Raw genomic sequence first — 19890 nt, 5'->3', positions numbered from 1 at the left:
AACCAGTTTGGAGTGGGAAAGTTGACCGTTGGAATTGTATTCATGCAAGTTTGCAAGGCCATTAATCACATCCTGCTGAGAAGAACCGTGACTCTGGGGAACGTGCAGGACATTGTGGATGGCTTTGCACAAATGGGTTTCCCTAACTGTGGAGGGGCGATAGATGGGACGCATATTCCTATTCTAGCACCACCGCACCTAGCATCCAAGTACATTAATCAGAAGAGGTATTTCTCTATGGTTCTTCAGGTGCTTGTGGATCACCGTGGGCATTTCATTGACATTAACACAGGCTGGCCTGGAAAGGTGCATGATGCACGCATCTTTCGGAACAGTGGCCTGTTCAGGAAGATGCAGGCCAGGACTTTTTTCCCAGACCAGAAGATCACAGTAGGGGACGTCAAAATGCCCATTGTGATCCTTGGAGACCCCGCTTACCTGTTAATTCCTTGGCTCATGAAACCGTATGCAGGGAAGCTTGACAGGGGCAAGGACCGGTTCAACTACAGGCTAAGCCGGTCCTGAATGACTGAGGAGTGTGCTTTTGGCTGTTTAAAAGGGCGCTGGCGATCTCTGTATGGGAAGCTAGACTTGGGGGAAAGCAGCATCCCTGCGGTTATATCCGCGTGCTGTACCCTCCATAATATTTGTGAAGGGAAGGGTGAAACATTTAGTCAGGAATGGACCTCCGAGGTTCAACGCCTGGAGGCTGAATTTGCACAGCCAGAGAGCAGGGCTACTAGAGAGGCCCAGCACAGGGCTACAAGGATTAGGGAGGAATCTGAGGCTGAAAACCAACAGTAATGTTTGGTGCCTTGCATGGAAGTGAAGTGCAGTGGTGACAATGTTAGTAGGAATCTGTTTTCCCTAAAATGATTTGCAGTGCCTGTTTCTTTCCTGGGCGATGGTATCTTTCATTTTCTGCAATAATAAAGACTGTTTTCAAAGCCAAGAATTCATTTATTGAAAACAAAATAACTTTATTGACAGACACACAACATTTTGGGAACCTAAAAGGGCAGGGGGGTGGAGTGGTGAACTGTACAGTCACAGGTTTGAATATGTCCTGTCTGGAGTGCTGTGCAATGACTGCTGCACTTCAGGATGAAAATACTGCATGGTGATGGGCGTTGAGTGCAGAGAGTAAGGGTCGTAGTTCTCAGGGCTGGTTGGTGAACATACAGGTGTTGGGGGCAGCTGGTGGTGGTACGAATCTGGATGCTGGGGAAGGGTGTTTGGAGCTGACATTGGGGCACAAGGGAAAGAGCTTTGGGATGGGGAGGGGGGTCGGCACGGTAGTGCTCTGCCTGCATGGCTACGAGTGACTGGATGGAGTCCGCTTGGCGCGCCAGGATGCTTATCAGCTGCTTTGTGCTTTTCTTCTTAGCCACTGTGTTTCTCTGGCGGATCCTGCTTTCCTTTTCCTTCCAGTCCTGCAGTTTTTTCCTCCAGTCCTGCAGTTTTTTACTCTCTCTGGCGGAGTGATCCATAACTGCTTTCAGCATGTCTTCTTTGCTTTTTCGCGGCTTCTTCCTGAGGTTTTGTAGCCTCTGAACAGTTGATGATAGGAGCAGTCGAGTAGTCAAGGACACTTTTCGAAAGGCAAAAATGGCAACAGTTAACAGAGGCAGCATTGTTTATAATCTCACCCAGACAGTTATTCCCATGCAGTGAAGGAGTTTACAGTCTTCACTTTAGCATACTTTTCCCCTACCAAACAGAGCGCACATAACCCACAGGAGCCACGAAATGGCGAGTAAGGGGGACTGATTGCTTCAGGGATGTGCACGGGTTTCTGTGCATTGGGGAAAGCAAACTGCTGCAGGAGCATCTACATTGAACAGTCTCCCAACATTTTCCACAGGAGTTAATCCTGGAAGATATCTCGCTGCTGCGGGTCACCTGGGAAGAGCGGGAGGGTCTTCTACAGCAATGCGGATTCCGCCCTGGCCCCTATGCAGCTTGCCTGTGTGCAGCAATGGCCCCCCCACCCCTCGCGGCACAGTGGCGCGGACGCGTTAGCCTGACTGGGACAAGGACCACAGTGGCTCTCCCTATAAACTTGCGCAAGCGCATTGCCCACGCTCTGGCTGAAACTTTTGAAGAGATTACCGAGGCCGATTACCGCGACGTGATAGATCACATCAATGGGCTATTCCACATCTAGGCATGCATGCACGCAGCCCTAACCCCCCCTCCTCTCCAGAAACATTTCCATCCTGAAAATAAAAGCCGCTTACCGGTATCCCGCTCCTCTGCTTGTCCTTCACCAAGTACCGGCTGCTGCGACTGGCTACCTTCCTCCTGGCTTGAGAAGAGCTCCTGGCTGCATGCCTCCTGGGATTCCGGGGTTTCTTCCCCCACTGCAGTACCCTCAGTCTCGGTTCCCTCCCTCCCCCTCCCCCCCACCCTCCCCCCCCACTCTGAAGTGTCCATCGTGGTCGTCGGATTGGCAGTGGGGTCACCCCCAAGTATCGCGTCCAGCTCCTTGTAAAAATGGCAGGTCGTGGGGGCAGCGCCGGAGCGGCGGTTTCCCTCGCGGGCTTTGCAATAGGCATTCCGCAGCTCCTTCACTTTAACCCTGCACTGCACCGCTTCTTGGTCATGGCCCCTTTCCAGCATGGCCCTTGATATCTGCCCATAGGTATCGTAATTCCTACAGCTGGAGCGCAGCTGTGACTGCACAGATTCCTCACCCCAAACACTGATGAGGTCCAGCAACTCGCCATTGCTCCATGCTGGGGCTCGTTTGGAGCATGGAGGCATGGTCAACTGGGAAGATTCACTGATTGCACTCTACATCTGGCTGAGCAAACAGGAAGGGGATTTTTAAAATTCCCGGGGCATTTAAAGGGCGGGTCACCTGAGGCCAGGGCAGTAGAGTGCGAACTGATGAGCAGAGTGGCTGAACAGGCATTCTGGGATACCTCCAAATACCTCTGGAGGCCAATTACAGCACTTTTGGTGGCCACACTGGTGGAGCAGCGCTGCATCACCAGCGCTGCAATTGTTATACCCCAGGCAGAGCAGGAGTACAGCCAGTGCTGCAGCCAGGGAGATGCAGCGCTATATGTGCCTTGCAAGTGTGGACAGTGAGTAAGTTGCAGTGCTGTAAACTCACCACCAGCGCTGCAACTCTCCAGTGTAGCCAAGCCCTCATTTGTGAGGATATGTCTACACTACGGGATTATTCCGATTTTACATAAACTTGTTTTATAAAACAGATTGTATAAAGTCGAGTGCACGCGGCCACACTAAGCACATTAATTCGGTGGTGTGCATCCATGGTCCAAGGCTAGCGTCGATTTCTGGAGCGTTGCACTGTGGGTAGCTATCCCATAGCTATCCCGCAGTTCCTGCAGTCTCCCCCACCCATTGGAATTCTGGGTTGAGACCCCAATGCATGATGGTGCAAAAACAGTGTCGTGGGTGATTCTGGGTAAATGTCATCACTCATTCCTTCCTCCGTGAAAGCAACGGCAGACATTCATTTCGCGCCCTTTTTCCCTGGATTGCCCTGGCAGACGCCATAGCACGGCAACCATGGAGCCCGTTCAGCTTTTTTTCACTGTCACCATATGTGTACTGGATGTTGCTAACAGACGCGGTACTGCAGCGCTACACAGCAGCATTCATTTGCCTTTGGAAGATAGCAGAGATGGTTATTAGTCGTTCTGTACCGTCTGCTGTGCTATTGTAAATTGGCGATGAGATGACGGTTATCAGTCGTTCTGTACCGTCTGCTGCTGTCATGGGTGCCCCTGGCTGAGGTTGACTGGTGGCACAAAGACAAAAATGGGAATGATTCCCCGAGCCAATCCCTCCTTTACGGTATCTAAAAATAGAGTCAGTCCTGCCTAGAATATGGGGCAAGTGTACTAGAGAAGCAGTGTACCAGAGAACCAGAGAGCACAGCCGCTCCGTGTCAGATCCCTCAGAAATGATGAGCTACATGCCATTCTAGGGGGTGCCCCTGCAACAACCCCACCCATTGCTTCCCTGCTCCCCCAACCCTCCTGGGTTACAATTGCAGTGTCCCCCCATTTGTGTGATGAAGTAATAAAGAATGCAGGAATAAGAAACACTGACTTGTTAGTGAGACAAAAAGAGGGGGAGGCAGCCTCCAGCTGCTATGATAGTCCAGACAGTACAGAATCTTTTCTTTACACATGAAAGGGAGAGGGCTGATGGAGCTCACTCCCCAGTTGCTATGATGAAGACGGTTACCAGCTGTTCTGTACCAACTACTGGGAATGACTGGGAGTCATTCCTATTTTTACCCAGGCGCCACCGGCCAACCTCACCTGACGCCAGCCAGAAGCACTCATGGGCTGATGACAAGGATGGTTACCAGTCCTACTGCACTGTACCGTCTGCCACCAGGGAAGGAAAGAGAGAGGATGCTGCTCTCCATTGCCCCAGCACCGTGTCTACCAGCAGCATGCAGTAGACATACGGTGACACTGAAAAAAGTCAACAAATGATTTTTTTCCCTTTTCTTTCATGGCGGGGGAGGGGGAGTAAATTGACGAGCTATTCCCTGAACCACCCCGGACAATGTGTTTGACTCTACAGGCATTGGGAGCTCAGCCAAGAATGCAAATACTTTTCGGAGACTGCTGGGAACTGTGGGATAGCTGGAGTCCTCAGTACCCTCTCCCTCCCTCCATGAGCATCCGTTTGAGTCTCTGGCTTCCCGTTATGCTTGTCACGCAGCACTGTGCTGTGGACTCTGTATCATAGCCTGGAGATTTTTTTCAAATGCTTTGGCATTTCGTCTTCTGTAACGGAGCTCTGATAGAACAGATTTGTCTCCCCATACAGCAGTCAGATCCAGTATCTCCCGTACGGTCCATGCTGGAGCTCTTTTTGGATTTGAGGCTGCATCACCACCCGTGTTGATCAGAGCTCCACGCTGGGCAAACAGGAAATGAAATTCAAAAGTTCGCAGGGCTTTTCCTGTCTACCTGGCCACTGCATCCGAGTTCAGATTGCTGTCCAGAGCGGTCACAATGGTGCACTGTGGGATACCGCCCAGAGGCCAATACCGTCGATTTGCGGACACACTAACCCTAATCCAATATGGTAATATCTATTTCAGTGCTACTCCTCTCGTCAGGGAGGAGTACAGAAACTGGTTTAAAGAGCCCTTTATATCAACATAAAGGGCCTCGTTGTGTGGACGGGTGGAGCGTTAAATCGGTTTAACGCTGCTAAAATCGGTTTAAATGCATAGTGTAGACCAGGCCTGAGAAAACCCACAGAGGGGTTGTTTCAGACAGAATCCCTGAGTCTGTGTTTTTCCTTTGACCCTTTCCTCCTGCTCCCCCACCCTTCACATATCTAAAAGAGAAGTTTAGGCTTTCTTTGTAATGCTTATCTCTTAGCCCTAATCACTGTAAAACACAGGCCTTGTCTATACTCGAGACATCCCCAGTTATAGCCATCAGTGAAACTGCCCCAGCCCAGTAGACAAGCACAGCCAAAATGAACTCCAGTTTTCACCCTGCCACTTATCCCAGTTACAAGCGTGAGGGATTTGCATCAGTGCACCTATTCCAGTGGCTGTGTCACCCACGGCTGAAATCTCTAGTGTAGGGAAAACCTTAGAGTACTTTGCCAATCTATATTGCCTCCCTTCAGATGATCAAAATGCACTTTGTGGATATGAATGAATTTGGCCTCATAGATAAGTACGTAAGGGTGCCTTTGAGCTAAGGCTCTACAAAGGTGGTTTTTCCCCCCTTCTTGTTTTTCAATAATTAAACTTCACAATGCCCTCTGCAAGTTAGCCAAGAATTACAGCCCCATTACATATGGGTAAACCCAGGCATAGAGAGCTGAAATTACTTGGCCACTCTCACAGCTAGGCTGTGTCATCCTCTTTCACTGCATCTGTTGTGCTTAAAAATAAATATAAATATTTTCCTCCTCTTTAATGAGAAACAATCAGTAGGGAGCCTCCTGCACTTGGTTTTAAGCAAACTGAAATGTACAATCCCAAGGCACAGGAAGCTCGCGCAGTGCTTACTTTGTAAAGAAAGAGGTACCCGGGCTCAAGCAATTAGATGCTGCAGCTCAAGCAATTTTTTTACATTCATAACTGATGCAGCGAACTTACAGATGCTGGGACTATGAACTGCCAAACCTAGAGGTGTCTGTGCCAGGGCTTGCCAAGGCTGAGCCCTGGCACAAATTAAGTGCTGGGCTAGTGCCACGTTTGCCAGTCCTGCTCACCTCCTGGAGAACTGCATGTGCGCAGAGTCAGTATTTCTGATTGCAGTATGCCTTGGTGGTTCAGTTCTCAGGCACTGGGCTCTAGTGTCCCTGATTTCCTCAATATTGATGTTGTCCAAAAAAAAATACACTTTAATTTCAGACAAACGAGCTGTAGGTTATGGCAAGGCAGAGACTAAACTAAGAATGAGGCCAGAGAGGAACTTTCCTCTCTTATCATGATCTCAGCATATCTATAAATATTTATTCTGAGTTCAAGGTAGCATGATCATTTGAAAACATAACATGTGGTTTTCACAGTCACAACCTCGGTGCTTATTATCTTCATTTTTCCGTGTTTATAATGGCAAGTGGCAGCCCTGGTTATTTAATCATAGCAGCAGCATCACATGATGACCCTCACTCAGTGCAGCGTACTTGGAATGGAATGTGCCCAAGATAGTTAAACATGCTGGTTTATTTACTGAAGATAATTGATTCAATAGGTACATACACCTTTCACCATTATATGGAACCCAGGGAGTTATAGATTTACTATAAGGAAGGTAGATTAAGTGTTGCTGTTCACCCTTCCTCAGAATACAAGAACAAAGAGATTTTCAAATAAATGAATGGCAGCAAATTTGACACTGCCCAAAGGAAATATTTTGAAATAGTTAGCCTGTGGAATTCATTGCCACAGGAAATCATTGGGATCAAGACCTTAGCAGGATTAGGTATTTATATGACTGACAAGAATACTCAGTTATAATAAAGTCAATGTTTTTAAAAAAAACAAACAGATTTTCTGGAAGGGACATAAACATGCCTGCTTCAGGGCATACTTTAACCGCTAACTAATGGGAATGAGAAGGACACATTATCTTGGAGCTATCCCCTAACTGTCTACTGCAAGGTTTCTTGCATCTTTCTCTGAAGCAACTGGTACTGGGCACTTTCAAAGACAGGACACTGGGTGAGATGGACCACAGTTCTGATTCAGTCTGGTAATTCCTATGTTCCTAACTTGCACTTTTCCTTTCCCTTGGTTGACCTTTGCCAGCTCTAGCTTCTGCTCAAATCTAAGTGGTCTATTCTGCAGCTGATGGTTGCACAAAACTCCCAACAATCTGAATGGGATTTACCAAGTGTATTAGCAGGGAATGGACTTTCAGAGCTAAGAAAGCCAAATATTCAGCCAAATACAGCTTTGACTCAGATTCCAATTCCCCTGGCATTGCAGTGCCTTGTGCTACAACTTGGACTGCCAGGCTGGCCCTAAGGAGAGAAATTTGAACAGCTCAGCACAAAACCACAGGGTGAACCAGTCAGATCCCACCTTTTCCAGAGAGGAGCTTATCTCTTGGTCATAGGGAAAAAAAGATAATTCTTCAAAGAGTAACACAAACATAATCCCCAGATCAGGGTTTCTTAACCCTAACTCACAGCCCTAAGATTTTCAGGATAGCTTTCTCATAGGCAGTCTTTCCCTCCTGTCTAGGGCAGTTGATTTTATGGCCTCTCCCTGCAGCACCTGTAACTTATGTTGCCATTAACGCCTTATTTGCCAGAACAAAGTCTCTGCAGCCAGTCACATACATATTATAGTTATTTATTAAAATCACTACTATCTACATCACAGTAAGAGAGACCCATCCATAACAAAAGAGAAATTTTTTTGGATTGAGGACGGTGAGATAAAAGAGGACCAATTCAGTTTACATAGATGTTGAAAATCTGGGCTGCAGTCTGCTTTTAAAATGCAGTTTGTGGTTTTGAAATCTTTGCATATATTCCTGAGACATTTTATTGCGTAGGGATGTGCAAAATAGTCACTGTGAAATCTGACAAGCTTGGCATTTTGAGTTTGCATGAGCAAGCAGGCAAAGTTGAGGACTTTTACACAAAAATAGATCCAGTAGCATAACAATTATCCAATTTCCAGTCAAATGCTTATTTTTTGAAGAAATACAAAAACAAATATCATAATTCCAAATGTACTTTGAAAAGAGATCAATTTTTATACTTGCCATTGTCCATTTCAAATCTGTGCATAGGTCACTGAGAAATAACTATGAATCATAAGCTCTTTGGGATAGAAATAATCTCTTGGGGGGAGGGGTACACAGCACCTAACAGAATTAGGCCTTTAACCTTGGTTGGGTCCTCTAGGCACTACTGCAGTACCAAAAAAAAATCATAATAAGAGAAATTTCTGTGCTCCAAAAACAGCTAAGAAATTAAAGAAATCATTACTGTTAATTTTATTACCAAAAAGTTTGTGTTCTTTTCAGCTCTGTTTTTGCTTTACTGTACCTGAGCCATTCCCCATTCAGGTCAAGTTTAATAGTCCTTAAATTGACACTCTTTGTGCTGGAATAATATAATTGCTGTGCTCTTATTCTCAGTTTTATTTTTCTTTCATTCAGGAGACAGCCTTGTTCTGGAAAGGAGAGAGGAGAATTCAGATATACCTCAGATCATAGAGTTAACCCCCAGCCAGTGCCAGTCGTTATTATATACAGAGGTACAATTTGCTTATTAACCATCAGCTTACAATTGTTGGAAACTCGCATCAGGCATGTTGTTGGATACAGTGGCATCTCACATGAGCTACTTAGGGGATTTTTATAGATAGCTACAGATGTGCTCAAAGCCTCTCTGGGTCACAAATGGAAATTGGTCCCCTTGTCAGAAAGCCCTAGGGGTGTTTGGATCTTTAATATGCACTGAGAGGCCCTACAACTCAATAACTGAGACACGGAGCTGGACAGATCTATTGCCACTTTCCCTTTTTACCTTGGAAGTGTGGTGGCCTATTGCTCATCCAAAGTGGACAGGAAAAGGAGCTAGCTCAAGCCCTGCTGTCTGGCTGGGTTTCACTCTCCCAGCACTTCATTATTCATCTAAGTCTGCTCAAAGTCTGTAATAAAAGACATACAATTTAAAAAAAAAAAAGCTTGGGCAAAGCTGGGCTTGTTTACACAGCTTGGAAACGTGCACTAGAGGGGTGTGGATTCTAAAGTGCCCCAACCTGCGAAGACCCGGCTGGCGTAAACTAAAAAACTTGAAACAGTTTTTGTGACATATGTCTGTTATATAAGCCTGCATGACGTGCTAATGAGATGCACATGTGTATCCCATGAGTGTACCAGAGCCTGAGCTGGTTTAGGATACCGTCAGTGGAAACTATGCAACAGCAGAGGTGAGGGCAGGGCGTGCAAGGTGTCTCCAACCCATGCAGCAACCACAGCGCTAAGCTGTAGTCAAGCGACACTGCCCTGACCCCACCTCCGCCACTCCCCTGTGCTGCCACGAGTGGAGTAGTAAAGCCCCTGTGGCACAGCTGCTGCAGCTCTGCCTGCCAGGGGAGCTGGGAACAGCATACCACCTGGGTATGTCTCTGTGCTTCACTCCTCCACTGCAGATGGACAGCTCTACAGGTACATCTGCACTTTGAGCTGGAGAGGTAATATACCCCTGTGCTAACTCTGATCTTGCTAGTGCACTCAATACAGAGGGTAGCCATGGCAGCAAAAGCAGCTAGCTCCCAGTGCATACCCCTCCTAGACACTGGGTACATACTTGGTGTCAAAAGCCCCTCCCACCACTCACACCACCACGGCTACACACTATTTTTTAGAACTCTAGCTCAGGGGTTCTCAAACTGGAGGTCGGGACACCTCAGGGGGTCGCGAGGTTATTATATGGGGTGAGGTCACAAGCTGTTAACCTCTACCCCAAACCCCACTTTGCCTCCAGCATTTATAATGGTGTTAAATATATAAAAGTGTTTTTAATTTATAAGAGCGGGTCGCATTCAGAGGCTTGCTACGTGAAAAGGGTCACCAGTACAAAAGTTTGAGTGCCATTGCTCTAGCTCAATCAGAACTGTCAGCGGTATGGCTCCTTGAGCTGGGAATAACACCCCCAGCTAGAAGTAAAAATGTACCCTAAGACACCGGAGGGCACTACAGAATCACTGATTCTGCTGTGTGGTGTCAAGTGTCAACTCTGCAGCCATCTCACCCTCATGCCTTGCCCCCTTCCCACTGTGGCCCCTGCCCATTACCACCCTGCTTGTATTTGGTATCCTTTCCCCCACGCTTTGTCTTTTTACATTGTAAGTTCACCAGAAGAGGAGCTGTATTTCCCTATGTGTTTGTGCAGTGCCTAGCACAATGGAGTCCTGATGCTAACTGGCACCTCTTGCTGTACCTGTGATCTAAATGCCATATGCAGTTGTGGGTGCTCAGCACCTCTCTAAATCAGGCCCAAGTTGGGCATCCTGAATTCAGGGCATTCTCTGTGACACTTTGGATTTCATCTCCTAGTCTGGAGTAGCTCAAGTGCGCTGACTTCTAAAGCATGCTGCAAAGCCCATTTTTTTTGGTTAGAACTCAGATTTAAGGAAGGTTTGGGTGAGGATTTTATTTGTGGTCAGAGAGGATTAGGATTTTAAGAGAGTTGAGATAGTTCTATGGACTGCTTCTTGTGTGTAGAGAAAAGTGGTTGGTTTGCTTGTCGTCTGTCTTAGTTGGATTACATGTTTGATATCTGTCATGAATGCCTAGGACCTGTATCCTTCCATAATTTATATTCTGAAATCAAAGCAACCAAAATTAGATACAGGGGCTGATCCCACAAACTCAGAATGTCCGTGTTTGCAGGAGCAAGCCCATAAATAAACAAACTCACTCATATCGTATTGTGCAAACTGAGAGAATGCAAAACGCAAAGCACATGCACCATAAGAGCCAAGTCCTACAAGGTGTCAAGCATGCTGATGAGCTGTTGTAACAGGAGTTGAGGGTGTTCAGCACATTGTGGGAATGGGCCCCTTGGGGCGGGGGGGAATGCAAATGTCAACTTTGAAATTATTTCTATTGTAATAATCAAAGGTGGTACTAGTAATGCAGCTGAAAAGTATTATATTATAATCATGGGGCTGGATTCTGATCTCACACTGGCTCCAAACATGGGTGTAGCTAACTTGAATTTCCTGCTGCTACTCCTATCTTACCCATATTAGGAGGGTTCAATACTGCTGCCCATCACAGCACTATCTGAGCTGAGCTGATTTCTACCGGGAGAAGGCCCTGATTCAACAATGCTTTTAGGCACATGCTTAAGAGAAATTAAACATATTTAAAATCCACTTTTTTTAAATCTTGATAATGTATAAATTTACATATAAACTCATCTTTCCCTCGATGAATCAAAAAAGGAAATAATTTAAGATTACTATTACAAATCAAGAAATGGGATAAACATTCTTAAAGACTATGCCTCATCAAATCTCTGGGTCTCAAAACATCGTTCAAAATACAAATCAATAATTAACAAATGTTATCAAATGCCCTCCTGCCAATACGCTTGGCATAACTGCATTGCAGTTCTTAAAAAGCATGTTAGAAAAGGATAAATGCAGTATTATGATAACCATACTCATAAAGGGAATCTCACAATGCATAAGGAAAAGTTTTAAACTTGGGGTAGAAGATATTAGAAGAAAACATACTTAAAACTGGGCAGAGTTGGATGTCAAGGGGGAGCAAGTTTCAGACCCTTAAGGCTGAAAACCAAGGTACAAAGAGATTAACTTACTTGCCCAGTGAGTAATAGCAAATAACAGTCAGGAAGTGAACCCAGGTCTCCTAATGCCCTGTCCTGTGCTGTGCTCTGTCCATTGGACCATACTACTTCCTCTCAGTATTATGCACAGATTATCCTTTTCTGTTTTATTATTAATAGTGAAAGGCTCATGCCAAGGCTGAGCCTTGCTGCATCTGACAACACAGTATTCTGTATCAGACTGAAGAAAAACCATGTATCTTGCTAATACACTGTATTAACAAAAAACACCTTTGCAATTGCAGCTTCGTTATTCTTATTGCTGAATATGATCAGCCAGAGGTAAATTAACATATGCACAGGCTCTAGAATTCTATAATCTCGTCAGACACTGTCCCAACACATTCTCTTTTAAGCAGAAACCTTTGTGTTTGTATTGCTGCAGGCTTCTAGCAACAGTGTACCGTCAACAAACCTATACTGAGAATTATAGCTTGCCTTGTTAATTCATTCTGCATGTTTCTAGCAACCTTGATGTAACAGATAAACCTGGGAACAATCCATATCTGTCTGGAGCCTTAAGATACATTATTTTTCCTTTTCCATAGCTCCTGGGGAAGTTAACAGTTCTCCAAACCAATCTCTCCACACATCTTGTATTTTTGTTCAATGCATTGAAATCTGACTCTTGACATATGTATGAACAGTAGTTACTAAAAGGAGTGCAGCCCTACAGATGACTTAGTTAATGGGGTTTTTGTTTTACCTTGTTTTAAAGGTTGATATTTTACAATGATTCCAGGGCCATTTTTGTCAGGTGGGATGTGAACTTATCTATTATCCCTATTGTGATATGACTTACATAAACTTTACAAGGTCACTTTGTTAAACATAAATGTCCATCCAATCTCTTTCACTGTTCTTAATCTTCTGGAAATAATTATTAACTGAAAGTAATGGGAACTGGCTGATGGCTTTGCTATAAAATTCACATTGTACCTTTCAGACAAGTCACGCAATGTGACTGCATTGCCTCCAAGGCGTTTTCCTATACTATACAGAATTTTATCCACCCTTCTTTTTTCCATGTGTTCTCTCTGGTGTCAGTCAAGACACAAGATACATTATTTGCGTAAGTTGCAAATTAAGGATTTGGGTAGGGGAGGAGAGAGGGGAGAGGAGAGGGGAGCCTCAGTGCAGTTACAAGCTAGTCCAAAAGCAACACACCACGGCTGCCCTGGAGCTGACACTCAGGGATCTCTCAGCAAACATGCTGAACTTTTAAGTAAGGCAGGATTTTAAGGCAGACCTCCTCCCCATACACTAACACGGGGGGGTGGGGAGAGGGGCGATCCTGTGACTTGGGTGCCCTTCACTTCCGTGGAAGGCTGTAAGAAGTACAGTTGCTTGGCACCGCTCAGGCATACTGCTACTCATAATTATGAAAGCAGACAGTCTCATCTGTGACCTGTTCAGAAATCACAGTGATGGGCTCCCTGTAAGAATCTGAATAGAATAGGACTGCCAGTTCAGCAGTGAGTTCATTACTTCCAACACACTGGGAGGCTGCGGGGAGAGAGAAGAGACAGAATTTAGGAGGCAGATTTACCTCTCAAGTTGAGGCTTAATGACTACTAAGAAGTACTCTGCTAGCTTCAACAGCAGGTAGCTTCAACTCTGCCGTGTCATCATCCCTGCCCCTAGGAGCTTGATTATTAAGTGTTGCTGTAAACAAAGTTTGAGAAATCCTGGGCCATGTTGTGTTATACTGTGCTTTTGGGAGACAAGGGACAGATCACTTGATGATTATCTGTTCTGTTCATTCCCTCTGGGGCACTTGGCATTGGTCACTGTTGGAAGACAGGATACTAGACGGACCTTTGGTCTGACCCAGTATGGCCGTTCTTATATTCTATTACAGACCATCTCACGTCTTCAATAGGTAAAATACTTAGGACCAGATTGTCTAGTGAGTACAGCACAGGATTGGAAGTTGGGAGACTTGGGATTCAAAGAAAGGCCCAAGCTCACTGGAACGCAGCCGAAGTACTAAGGATTTCTTGATTTTGTCTCAAAACCGTAAATCAGCTTAGGTTCATTCCAAACATGGCCCAAGACTTGATGAAAGGTCCAAGTAGAATATCAAAGCTGGCCTGAATTTTAGGTTTGTAATAAATTCCAACCCAGGTGTGTTTGGCTTAGTATCAGGTATATGACAAGAGATTGCCCCAGCTCCAATTAGATTAGCAAGGTGAAGAAAAGGTGAATTGGCAGAGCAGTAGAAGGGAAGCTCACATAGCACCCGCCTGAAGGCTATTTAGCTCTAAGCAGCGCTGAGAGTCCCTCACTTTCACAACTAATTATATTCTTCCTTTCCTGGTTTTGTTCTGTTTAAATGTTCAGCAAGGCTCAGTGTGTGAGGGGGGAAATAGCACAACTACGCCAACAAATCCAAAATCCACTTCATCCATTTTTATTTCCTTGTTGTGAACATTTGCACGAATGAGATTTTGATCCTACAAATATCTGGGGTAGGAGGAAGAGCCCACCTGTTTTCATGGAAATCCACTTTTGGACAGAAATGGGGGTGTTTCATGCAGGCCTAATCCAAAGTCCATTCAAGTCAATGGAGAGATCCATTAAAGTCAATAGGAGTCTCTCCATTGACTTCAATAAGCATTGGAGCAGGCCCTAAATACGTCTGAGGTATCTTGTAATGTGAATGAGATACCTTGCAAATTTACTTAGCATAGGAACAGTGTTCCTGACACCCTTTAAGAGAGCCCTGACAAAGAAGAATTAAAGTCCAGCAGCCTTGCCTCAACCTTCTAAGCTGTTAAACCTTCCTGCTTAGTCCTTGAATCCTTACTGTCTATATTACAGAAGCACTCAAGGCCCCAATCACGAAGGCAGCCTCAAGATCTGGAAAGGGAAGACGTCTTGAATGTAATTTTTCCCAGATGGTCCCAGTATCATTTTGAGACCCAGATGGGTAGCAGATCTATCAGCCCCTGACACTGTGGAATTTGAGCACCAATGATTAAGATTCACACATAGACATCCATCATGAGCTCACATATACAAAGTGTAGCAGGTTTGCTTAATATTCATTCTCTCTCATTCTTGTTTTAACTTGTCTTTGGTTACGGAAGATGTATTTTGCACCAAAAAATAGGGAGGAAGCAAACACTGAAATATCTCTAATACTACTGTGTGGCGACTGTTGGCATAACAGGCCTGCAGAGTGTGTTTCCTTCCCTTTTAGTGGCTGGTCCACATAAAGGACAACTGCCTACTAGCGCTACCCTCTTACAAAGTTACTCCTTCAACTCCGATAGTAGAGATCTATGCTTTAGCGGCTCCAGGTTCAAGCACTGCCGATGACTCACGTTGGGAATCACGGCACTGGTAAAGGTTATCTTGTCAATGGCAGCCACTGTAAATGAAACTAAGACTGTTACTGAATCTGCTGGGCTAATGTCCCTTAAACCTTGATTTCTATTAAAATCCCACTATTCCTTATTGGCCTTGGTTACAATTATTGTCCACACCTTTATTTTCAGATTGATGTTAATTACACTAATGAGCCATGTCATCATTAGGCCAATTAAGTTTAATCCTTTTCACCAACAGGCATTCACGATATGCCATCCCAGTCATTCGGTAACCGGGGTCCACCTAGCTCTCTGGTTCTGCCATGAGTAAGCATAAGGGCCTCAACAAACCACACTGCAATCAATTAATCATTTTATGACCATTAATAACTTATACCAAATGTGAGCAAAAAGAATAATAAGCCTAAATCTGGGCTGCAGGAGGCACCTTTCTCTGTTTAGCGATCCCTGAACAGGAACCAGCTGCTGACAGCCAGGCAGCTTTAGTCCCTAGGGCATTTCCTGTGTGAATGAGTTAGGTGCCTGCCTTGCTTCACACCAACCAGCAGGAGGAGGGAAGGAGGGGCATGTGCCTAAATCTGGGCTTTAGGTACCTTTGTGGATCTGGGCCTAATTGCCTTTGGTGTGTAATTTCAATGGAGTAATGGGCCCAGGACCCAGAAAGTCAGTCTTAAAATGATCCTCTCACTGTTCAACACTGCACAGGGTTAAACACGGTTCAGGGGCTTGAGTACAGAGACCTCAGGCTGCTTAGTACCATGGCAACAAACACCAATACAAATCTTTAGAACCTTTCATTAAAGACACAGGAAAAGAAGGAAAAATATTTAAAGCATTTGAAGTACAAAGTATTAAGTAAGGGTTTCATTTTATCAGTACCCCTGAATTACGTACCCTGTCTTTAGTGCTGTACAGTGACAGAGTCACATTAACCCCATAGAGACTCTGGGCCCATTTAAATCATCAAAATTAACACAACATAATTTGGCGATCCAGCCAGGAGTGTAAGGGTTAATATGCATTAATCTTTGCAAACAAGCCTTTATTTTCAAATTCAGTTTAAATAGTAAAAAGGGTTTTTGTTTTGTTTTTTGTTGGGGTTTCTTTGAGGGGGGAGTGTTGTGATTAATTTTTTATTGATTTTCATAAAGAAATAATGCGAAGTACAAAAAAGTAAATGACTTACAGCTTATATATGTTTCTAAATACTGACCTTAGACTAACTTAGACCTACTCACATCCCCATGTGAAAGACAACCTAAACTGTTGTAGGTTATGCAAGCAATAAAGAGTAGGAGGAGTTGTAAAATAGAATGGCAGCTACTTTAACTTACACTTTCTCAGCCCTTCTTCCATCTCCCTTACACATCAGTCGAGTCAGTATAAACGAGCCTCAGAGAGTTTAGCTGAGTGCAAGGGAGCCTGGCTTGTAGCACTTCATTGCATGGTGCCGCCAAGTGAGTGGGTCCAAGTTTGAGTTCTGAGCACATCCTTCTTTGCTCTGTAAAGGATGAGCAGGAAGTCAATAGTGTTTTCCATTGACCTCTTGCAATCCCCAATAACTGTTGCTAACAGTGCCACTAAGCAGTGGCGGCTCCAGGCCCCAGCACGCCAAGCGCGTGCTTGGGGCGACATGCCACGGAGGGGCGCTCTGCCAGTCACCAGAAGAGCGGCAGGCAGGGTGCTTTCGGCGGCATGCCTGCGGAGGGTCCACTAGTCCCGCAGCTCTGGCGGACCTTCCACAGGCGTGCCTGTGGAGGGTCTGCTGGTCTCACGGCTCCACCGAAGCTGCAGGACCAGCGGACCCTCCACAGGCACGCCTGCTGGAGGTCCACCGGAGCCGCAGGACCAGTGAACGGCAGAGCGCCCCCCGCGGCATGACGCCATGCTTGGGGAGGCGAAAAGTCTAGAGCCGCCCCTGCCACTAAGGAGCTGTAAACTCTCCATTCTGACATCCTCAGATACTTACTCCATTAAAAAAAATATTCTTGAAAGTTCCAGTTCATAGGCTGACATATATTCTCAACCTTCAGTTCAGGAACTTTAGCGTACAACTCCCTTTGGCATTAATGCTGTTTGCTGGCCTTCTCTCATGACTCGTGAAAGACAATCCCGCCATCAGTCTCTGCTTGAACCAAAACTGATCAAAGACTTGCAGAGAGCAGTGAAGGGCGCTGGGAGACACACCTAGACCCCTCCTGACAACTGTGTCAAAATTAAGGCATCTCCATTAGCATACAGAATGGAGAACAGAGAACTGCACTGAACTCTGGGACCAGAAAAGCAGGGAAGCACTGCATCCTGGGGGATCTCTGCTCCAGATGTTAATGAACCTATGCCTGCACACACCCAGCTCAGCAGTTATCAGACTAGTTCTAGTAATGAATCCTTGACTGGTAACCAAAATACTGAAGCTGCCTAATTGCATTGTGAGCCCCCTGGAAGAAAACACCACCCATAACCAAGAGTGATCAGCTCCTAACGTCTAGCCTAAAGAAAACCCTTGAGACATCAGTTTACTCATAAACAAATCTAGTGTTCTTCCTTGAACCATAGAGGTTTTTGTAGAGAAACAACAATCTATACTCAGGTCAGTGTTCTGCTGCTCGGATCCAAGCTATGTATCAGTTCCACTGAGACTCCATCTTCTCCTGACTGATCAGCTCTGCCTGTCTCCAGCACTCAGGACCGTGAGCTGCCATCATCATGAAGTGGGTGAGATCCCTTCCTCCCTCTCTCTGTTTTCTTTTCTACCTGAGGTATTAACATTTAATAATGTAACTGTTACGTTGGTTTAGGCTCTCCTTGTGTAGTTATCACTATTACTCAATAAATAACTTCTATGGTTAAGCTGGTTGCTTCTCTCTCTCTGAACGTTACTCTTCTGTGTTTTTAGCTCCCCATTTACTCTGCAGCAATGCTTCTTTTACCTAAGCTAAGATCCCTGTAGCACCCAAAAACACTGAGGTTTGCTCATCAAGTGGGTTACTACCAGTACAATCATGATATGAAAGTGGGGATAGAGATGTGCTGCACTTGTGACATACAAGGCTGGCAGCTTGGAAGTGCTGCTCGACCCAGACTACTGAGTCCAGGGCCATATAAGGGTGGCAGCTTGAAAGTGCTGCTTGAACCAGTTTGCTGAGTTCAGGGGCATATAAGAGTGGCATCCTGGAAGTGCTGTTCGACCCAACCTGCTCAGGCTTACTCTAGTCCGGTGCGGTACTTGAGGTATATAAGGGTGGCAGCTTGAAGTGCTGCTTGACCCAGCCCATTGAGTCCAGGGACATATAAGCTTGAGAGTGCTGATTGGCCCGGTCCACTCAGATTTGCTCTTTTAGTGTGCATGTGTTCATCTGATTCTGGGGCTGGAGGAACCCAGCCCTTGGGAACCTAGGTCCTGCAGGATAGCTCCATTGGGAGGGGACTTGCAGCAGGGAGGAGTAGATCTCCATATGAAAACACACGTGACACAAGCAGCACATTGATAGAATTACAGAACCCACCCCCAGAAGAGTAACCCTAATAAATGAGGGTACCCCAAAATAACAGGCAAATCTGGTAACAGAGTACAACTCCCTTTGGCATTAATGCTGTTTGCCAGCTTAGTCTCACCCATAGAGTTTTCACCACACTCATTGCTCAGTTAATTCTGGCCTCCCTTCTTTCTGACTCATACCATCAGTCCAGTCCAATCTTGAGTTCACCTTGCTCTGTCACCTATTACCTCATTCAGAGTGAGATCAGAACACACACAGAGCTGGCTCTTCATGCAGCCTCTCATTGCTGCAGCTTTGCTGAATCCCAAACACAACAGAGCCCGGAAAAGCCTGTTTATATTTCAGACTGGCTTTTATTTGCATTTTATACAAAAACACTGAACAAGCACATGATGGGAGGGACAATACACGATTGAAGGTTCTTTTGTCATGGCAAGTAATAACAAGCCATTTCCCATGTGAATACATCTGTACACAATATCTGCAATTGTGATAATGGAGGTTAGATAAAGGGTTTAAATTCCTCAACTGCAATTGTGACATCCCATCACGCTGAGCTGCTGGTCAAAGGTGTGTTTTGATTAAATATGACATCCAATTTCTCCCTCCTGGGGTGAGTCCAATATATAACTCCTCAGTATGGGGTGAAAAGAAGTTCAGTTCAGAGTTGAAGCTTTGACTGGAGATAAGTGTATTCTTAAGAAAGCTCACAAATGGGGCCTGATTATGTAAGTTGCTGACTTCAATGGACACAATAATGCCCATCACCTCACAGGCTGAATCCCACATTTCACTGGGAAGAATTTACAATCTGCACATGTGGAGAGATATGCACCATATTGTTTTTCCATTACAAACAAATCTTAAGCTTTAACAAACAAATCATTTATTCCCTGAGGAGACACTATGAAACCCTCGTGAGATGACATCATGATCCACACTTTGTATAACCACAACCCTATTAGTTTACGTATGCTACTACGTTTCCAGGACAGCAAGCTACATCAACCTAGCAGACAACAGCACATGTCCTGCTCAGCGATGCTGTTTCCTGTTAATCAGATTGCACCCCAGGCTGGATCAACAGTAAGTGATGGGGCAATGACCCCCGGTCCTAAGAGAGAAAGAAAAAATATTCCATCTTTCTCATGAATTGACTCATCTGTGGCATGCTTAGCTTACCTCCATGGTTCATTTGTCTCGCA

The 19890-nt window shown here is 45.3% G+C and overlaps 1 protein-coding gene and 1 long non-coding RNA gene across 5 annotated transcripts in view; both read right to left on the bottom strand.

The window, feature by feature from the left end:
- Positions 1-841: 841 nt before the first annotated feature.
- LOC127034169 (uncharacterized) lies at positions 842-3972 on the bottom strand. Its single transcript, XM_050922743.1, has 2 exons — positions 2697-3972; positions 842-1591 (listed from the first exon to the last, which is right to left on the bottom strand). Exons 1-2 carry the CDS (start codon positions 2764-2766, stop codon positions 1011-1013), a joined length of 651 nt encoding a protein of 216 aa, XP_050778700.1. The 5' UTR covers positions 2767-3972; the 3' UTR covers positions 842-1010.
- Positions 3973-7812: 3840 nt separating this feature from the next.
- The window catches only part of LOC127034179 (uncharacterized), a 30842-nt gene continuing 18764 nt past the window's right edge, over positions 7813-19890 (bottom strand). The window contains exons 4-6 of one of the 4 annotated variants that reach the window (XR_007769321.1): positions 16520-16686; positions 13259-13356; positions 7813-8659 (exon numbers count right to left, since the gene is read on the bottom strand). This is a non-coding gene — a long non-coding RNA (uncharacterized LOC127034179). Of the gene's footprint in view, positions 8660-13258; positions 13357-16519; positions 16687-19014; positions 19800-19890 lie in introns of those variants that run through there. The other 3 variants (XR_007769320.1, XR_007769319.1, XR_007769318.1) reach the window with 3 other exon arrangements.

Source organism: Gopherus flavomarginatus, chromosome 14 (assembly GCF_025201925.1).
Source record: "Gopherus flavomarginatus isolate rGopFla2 chromosome 14, rGopFla2.mat.asm, whole genome shotgun sequence".
Classification (NCBI taxonomy): Eukaryota; Metazoa; Chordata; order Testudines; family Testudinidae; genus Gopherus; species Gopherus flavomarginatus.
This window is presented reverse-complemented; position numbering and strand designations above follow the sequence as displayed.

Bases quoted from the DNA above. Each gene is read 5' to 3' on its own strand.
- LOC127034169 (XM_050922743.1), bottom strand. From the start codon at position 2,766: ATGCCTCCATGCTCCAAACGAGCCCCAGCATGGAGCAATGGCGAGTTG. The intron at 1,592-2,696 runs GTGAGGAATCTG...CCTTTCGAAAAG, and splicing joins GGACCTCATCAGTGTTTGGG to TGTCCTTGACTACTCGACTG.